Source organism: Engraulis encrasicolus, chromosome 11, assembly GCF_034702125.1.
Source record: "Engraulis encrasicolus isolate BLACKSEA-1 chromosome 11, IST_EnEncr_1.0, whole genome shotgun sequence".
NCBI lineage: Eukaryota > Metazoa > Chordata > Actinopteri > Clupeiformes > Engraulidae > Engraulis > Engraulis encrasicolus.
The window spans coordinates 41,183,983-41,190,844 of NC_085867.1; the positions used below are offsets into that span (position 1 = coordinate 41,183,983).

General features: G+C 40.1%; 1 protein-coding gene across 1 annotated transcript in view; it reads left to right on the forward strand.

The window, feature by feature from the left end:
- Window positions 1-6,517, forward strand: part of agxt2 (alanine--glyoxylate aminotransferase 2) — a 22,134-nt gene extending 15,617 nt beyond the window's left edge. Inside the window, exons 11-14 of the mRNA XM_063210638.1 lie at window positions 1,307-1,395; window positions 1,650-1,799; window positions 4,874-4,972; window positions 5,308-6,517. Coding sequence (XP_063066708.1) covers window positions 1,307-1,395; window positions 1,650-1,799; window positions 4,874-4,972; window positions 5,308-5,409 — 440 coding nt within the window. The 3' untranslated portion in view covers window positions 5,410-6,517. The remainder of the gene's footprint in view (window positions 1-1,306; window positions 1,396-1,649; window positions 1,800-4,873; window positions 4,973-5,307) is intronic.
- The last annotated feature ends 345 nt before the right edge of the window (window positions 6,518-6,862 follow it).

A 6,862-nucleotide genomic window follows, 5' to 3' on the forward strand; every position in this document is an offset into this window, starting at 1 on the left:
CTACTTAATTATATTTCAAGTGTATTTAAGTATACTATAAGTTGTCCCAAAATAACACAACTTAAGTATGTACTTCTGCAGTATACTATAAAGTCCTTTCTCATGACATTGAAATAGATTTCTAATGTACTTAAAATGCACTTATCCGCATGATAAAGTTCACATTAAACACATTTTAATGTGACTTGGTTAGTATACTTATAATGTACTAAAAGTTAAATATATTTTTAGTATATTAAGTACACTTGTACAAAGTTTAATTTTAGTACAAAAAAGTCAACTTAAAATGTGATTAAGCTCTACTTAATTGTATTTCAAGTGTATTTAAGTATACTATAAGTTGTCCCAAAATAACACAACTTAAGTATGTACTTCTGCAGTATACTATAAAGTACTTTCTCGTGACGTTAAAATAGATTTCTAATGTACTTAAAATGCACTTATCCGCATGCTAAAGTACACATTAAGTACATTATAAGTATACTAACCAAGTCACTTTAAAATGTGTTTAAAGTTAAATATATTTTTAGTATATTAAGTACACTTATACAAAGTTTAATTTTAGTACAAAAAAGTCAACTTAAAATGTGTTTAAGCTCTACCTAATTATATTTCAAGTACATTTAAGTATACTATAAGTTGTCCCAAAATAACATTCTTTAAATACACACTTTTGAAGTACACTTTAAATACAATAAAACGTACTTATTAAGTATATATTAAGTACACTTTTTTTTTACTTGGGAAGGTCATCACTCCTTCGCCTCTCGGGGCTCGAACCCACAACCTCACAGCAAACTCAGGACATGGGAGGTAGACATGGTCAGGCCGTAAGCGCAGTTGCCAGCGCATCTGTACGAGGCTTCGGGAGGGAGGTTTAGTAGCCTAATGCTCCACCGCCAAACTGTCCTTACATTAACAACAGCGCTGCCACTATTTTGTCTGCTGTGTGAAGTGAAGGTGACAAAACTACAAACTGTACCCTGTAAGAATGTCCCACGTTGTCCCAGACAAGACATCTTCTCTTGTCTGTGTCAGTGTGCCCTCACTCTTGCCATATTCAAGTTGCTTTTCTTTGTGAGCGGAACAAAAATAACAAAAGCTAAGAGCAATTTTACACCATTTTCTCCCCTTCTGTTTTTTGGGCCATCCCACTTTGTCATTTCTATGCCGTCTCTTAGTTGCTTGCTTCGTGAGGCCATTTCCCCCATGAGGGTAGCCCATTTACGTACATTATTCTCTCTCTTTTCAGAGCGTCTCTGCTGCAACGTCATTTTGCCCTTTTTGTTGTTTTTTTCTCTTCCAGAGATTGCCAGCTCGTTCGGGAAAGGAGTTCACTTCAACACGTTCGGTGGCAATCCTGTTGCCTGTGCCATCGGTTCCTCCGTGCTCGATGTAGGCTTATCCTGAGCTTCTCTTTGGTGGTGTACAACAATGGTGTAGCCTACATTATGTAAACCTTTTTAAGTTAAGTTAACTTTAAAAGATCTTTTAAAGTCAGGATCATGTGCTAATGTAAAACATACTTATATATTTGACTTTTTAAATCTGATGTTACCTGACTCGTACACACATACTGTATGCATATGGCCACATTTTATACCTGTTCTATTTTTATTCCATTTTTATTCTATTTTATTTTCTGTCAGGTTATAGAGGAAGATGGAACCCAGGAGATCAGCCTCAGGGTTGGAACGTACATCATGGAGGAACTGGCCAAGATGCGCGAGAAATATGAAGTCATTGGCGACGTCCGTGGCAAAGGACTCATGATTGGCATAGAAATGGTTAAAGACAAGGTGGGTGTTGTTAAAACAAATGGAACATGATTCCTCATGTTGCGCATAGAGTATAATGATGTTAGTGTAACCTGGCATACTGTAAAAAAACAAGATAATACAAGATGACAACCTGGCCCACTTCCCAACGCAAACACACACAGAACCTAACAGACCCTCCAAGGAACCTACCAGGTAACATAACAAACGTAACACAGATGTTCCTGTAAAACTATGCTCCCAACAAACAATCACAGAGCTATCAATCCTGAGTTTTGAGATGCAAAGCCCTATGCCAAGTTGCTCTGCTGATTACACACTTACAGGGCCTAAAGATTGTGTTCACACTTCCAAGAGGTGTTTGTGAACATCCCAGGAGCTGAAGGAAAAAAAAAGTCTGTTCTTCAAAATAGTCATATTAAGGTTGTTGTACCTGAAAGTGTGGGACAGTAGGGCACCTTTACTATACTGGCCCCTATGCTAATGGAAAGTCCAAGTAACTTGGAAACATTTTGATGATTTCAAGCAGAGAACTATATCATGCAGTCTGTACTTGCATTAAAAATAGCAGATTATAGTAATTACCTCATTAATCCATCAATCCTATGGTTTAGAACTACAGATGTCCGATATTGGCTTTTTTGCCGATATCCGATATGCTGATATTGTCCAACTCTCAATTTTCGATTCCGATATCGGCTGATACCGATGTCGATATATGTGGGTTATTTTTCCTCAAAACAAATTTTAGGTAACATTACACATCTCCTGTTGTGGAACAAAATATGCTTAATTGTATTGTAATGCCCCACTAGATGCATTCTCGAATGCAACAAAGCTTTCCAAATATTAACATCGTCTGTGCAAAATAGAAAAATAATTAAAGGGAAAAGTGTACAGTAATTCAAGCATTATTATATCGGTTTTGATAGGTCAAAAATCTGATACCGATATTGACCGATATTACATTTTATGCTATTATCGGGCCGATAATATCTTATCGGACATCTCTATTTAGAACGTCTTTTGGTGAAATACGAGTTTTGCTCTTTTGAAGTCAGGGCTGACATACGTACTGTATTAGGCATTGCTAATGCCAGTATTCTGTAGAATTTCACATCATCTGATGTTAACGGTATAAAATCCCTTGAGAAATATTCCACAACCTATTCCCCATAACATCAGTCTGTTGCACTTTATAGTATGTTCCTGTTTCAGAGTCCCATGTTGCTACAAGTGATAAAAATCTGCATTGTTATGTAATCCATGAGCAGTGTTTATCTAGTTCTCAATGCTTGGGTCAGCCATACAGGTTGTTTACTCTAGCGAGCCTAGCCCACCCTTGTTATGGGTTAATGACAAGTGGATGTGGTTGTCATCGGGCATGTTTCAAAACAGCCATTCCCACTGTTGAGCTTCGGCGTGTGGGTGACCTCTCTGAACCGTCCCCTCATATCTCACATGTGGCAAGAGCGTGACAGAGAAGTGGAAGTGTAGTGTCTACCTGACACAGGGCTTGTTTGAAATGGCTGGCAGGCTGTGGTTGGCTTAAAATAATGCATTGTGGACTTGAAATAGTGACAGTTTTGTTTTTATTTCACCTGTGCAAAGTGTTCTTTTTGGGTGCTTGGCATCTTGGATTTTGGATTAATTTTAGATAATCTCTCTTTAAAAAAAAATAAAAAAAATTCTTAGGGGCTTTTATGCCTTTATTTGACAGGACAGTCGAAGATGGTGACAGGGAGCGAATGGGACAGAGAGACAGGGGAGGATCGGGAAATGACCCCGGCCGGACTCAAAACGGGGTCGTCATGGGCTTGCAAGCCCAAATGTGGGGGGCTTAGCACGCTGCACCACAGCGTCCCCTAATTTTAGATAATCTCATCTGAATGTCCTGTGGCATTTGCCTCAAAGTAGTTACTTCCAAGCTTTACCTGACATGTCTTCGGATTAGTGGTCTTCCACACTATTGATCCGCAACAGCCGGATGTGTAAGCACTCCAGTCCGCACATGCCTGTCCCAGGTACACAGTCGATAACTGTTCTTGTCCATGTAGAGTAGACGGTCACGTCAGCCAGGCAGTGAAACAACCAGTTAGAGGTGTGACGTTCACGAACGAGCCGGTTCTTTTGAAGTGAACGATGGGAACCGGATCACAGCTGGAGGAGCCACAACCGTTACTTTGTTCATTTTTCATTAATTTTAAGCACGTGACCTCGACCAGAGTAATTCAATTAGGGAAAAAACACAATTGTTTGCCTTAAAGAGTGGCAAAAACGGTCTTCAGAAGCAGGAGAATAATCAGTTGTTATTTGGACAAAATTACCTTGAGGTGGAGTCAAAATATTACATTCTAAACACTGAATAAATAATTAAAAAAAGAAAAGAGCCAGTTTTGGAATGGCTCTTTAAAAGGAACGAGCCACTAAGATCCGGTTCCCGTCAAAGAGCCACAAATCCCATCTCTACAACCAGTCACTGATAGAGACAGACAGCCAATAACACACAACCAACCAACCAACCAACCGGCAAGACAGCAACCTAGTATATAAATAGCAAGAAAGACAAAATGACAGACATAGGCTACAGACAGACGGACAGATAGCCAGTCAGTGTCAGTCAGGGGTGTGTTCGGCAAAGAATTTTCAGCATATCAAGGCTGTTGAGAGGCAGACAGACAACTGTCTGATCGTATAGATGCGAGTGCTCAAGTCTTTCTGGTCTGTTTTCAGCGTAGGCCTTTCGTGCAGATGGAATTTCCGGCAAGCCCACTCACTGTGTGCTGAAAATCCTTAACTACTTCATAACAACATTGACATAGCATAGATTAGAGTCTCAAGTGACAGATTAGGACATGGTCATAGAAAAATGGTGACAACAGAGGCTTAAAACAGCCACCCAACCAGTTAGTCAGTTGAACAGTCAATACACCAGCCAACCAAGGCAGCGGCCAGCCAGGCAGGGAATGCCTGCCCTGTCAGCACACGTTAAAGATTAAGTGTGTGCGCATCGACCTCCCACCCCCAGAGACTGAACAGGCTCCAACATGACTGCGATGTAACCCCTCTGCTCTCTCCATCTCTCCCTCCCTCAGGCAAGCCGAGACCCACTTCCTCCAGCAGACATGGCAGAGATCTTTGAGGACGTCAGAGACATGGGGGTGCTGATCGGCAAGGGAGGCGTGTACGGACAGGTATGTTGGATTGTCTCTCATCATGGAGAGAACAGAGCAGTGGGCCTAGCTAACAAGGGGATACCAGCGTTAACAGTTGTGTAATATGCCAACGATCCAACCTTGGAATTATTTTATGTCACACAGTTGAAGTTGAAGTAACCAGGTTCAAAGCTGACATTGTCAATAAGCTCTTATTTATATAATGTATAACTTTTGTACAAACTGCTTGAACGCAAAACAAAAAACAAAACAATGTCTGACATTGCACACACACACACACACTTCAAATTTTGACACATGCCTTCTACTAACCTCTGTACTAATCTATTCTATTCTATTCTATTGGCCCACAGACCTTTAGGGTTAAGCCTCCCATGTGCATCACTAAAGAGGATGCTGACTATTTCCTTGCGGTCTTCAACCAAGCCATGATCAATTACACGGAGAGGAGATGAGACCTCCGAGAAACGTCCGTGTGCTGTGCGCACACACACAAGCACACTCCATCATCACACACACACACACACACACACACAAACACACCGATCAATGCTGTTTATAGCACGTGGTGCTGTGAAACCTCAGTATATTAGTGAGAGATGTACTGTGCATGAGCCAGATATCCGTGCTGTCTTGAGAAGTTATTTCCATACTGATATAACCATCAGACATATCTTATGCAGGTTTCTATAATGGCTCAATGCCTCTTGGAAAAAAGGGTCAAAATGTCAAATCTGCCTCTACAATGTGGGTTACAAATGTTGATCCATAATCAGTATTCATCTATATACAGTATTTTGTTTAGGATTAATGTAGTAATAGAGATGTCAATAATGTTGTTAAATAACATTAATATATAAAATAATTTATTTAAAATATTTTTATAATTTCATATATTTTTCCCCGCTATCCCAAAGGGCAACCCTTACCAGCATAACGCTTCTGTTTTTGTACAAGCTAACAGCACACACCAAACTTATTACATAAATACATTAGAGCGGTGACATCAATAGCTCCTACAGGTGGAGTCCAAGTCAGAGTGCTGCCAATATAGAGCGAGAGTAATGGCTTCGGCTGTTAAAGGTCTCAGTCAGTGGCCTGTCATTTTTCAAATTCCCCTGTTTTCGTTCGCTCTCAAGCTGTGGATTTTCCATCTGTAATGAGTCTTAAGGTGCCTTTAATTTGGAAAAGCACTATGTTCACTTTATACCTTAAAATCTCCAAGCAGGTGGAAAATAATGCCTTATAAACCCACTAATGAATTTTAATCCAAGGCAAAAGAGCAAGTTATTGTTTTTGTTAAATCGGCTTGATCAGTGTTAAATTGATTAACCACAACATAGGTGTTTTTAAAAATTGTGACTGAAATATCAGAGCTTACCAAAACGCACCAGGCATGTTTTTTTTATCTTGACAGCCATGTTTGGTCTTCTTAACATGTACAGAATGTGAACACTTCTCTACCAGGTACCTTGAGCTGCAGCCGAACAAGTAGCATATCAAGTTACCATTTGGAGTACACAGTGTATGTATTGAATTTGATTAAAAAATTCATAATTTTTACATGGGCAACTGTCGTTCATCCGGAGGAATATATATAATCTATACTAATGTCCATAGTAAATTTCTGCTTATTGCCTTCTCACTGCCTTCTGTCGCATCTGTCGATACCTGAATTTCCCCCTGGGGATCAATGAAGTTACTCTACTCTACTCTAGTCATCTTTTCAACTCTCACCTCCTCCACAGTGGGAACGCCTTGGGCTGGGGCAAACAAGGTAGTGTGTAGCAGGTTGGTACTCATACACAGTGCAGTAGGTACATACACATGCAGGCCAACTCGTGCAGGGTGTAAGGTAACATACAGGTTTAGCTGGACGAGCGCCGTAAATATCCCCTGTAATGCTAT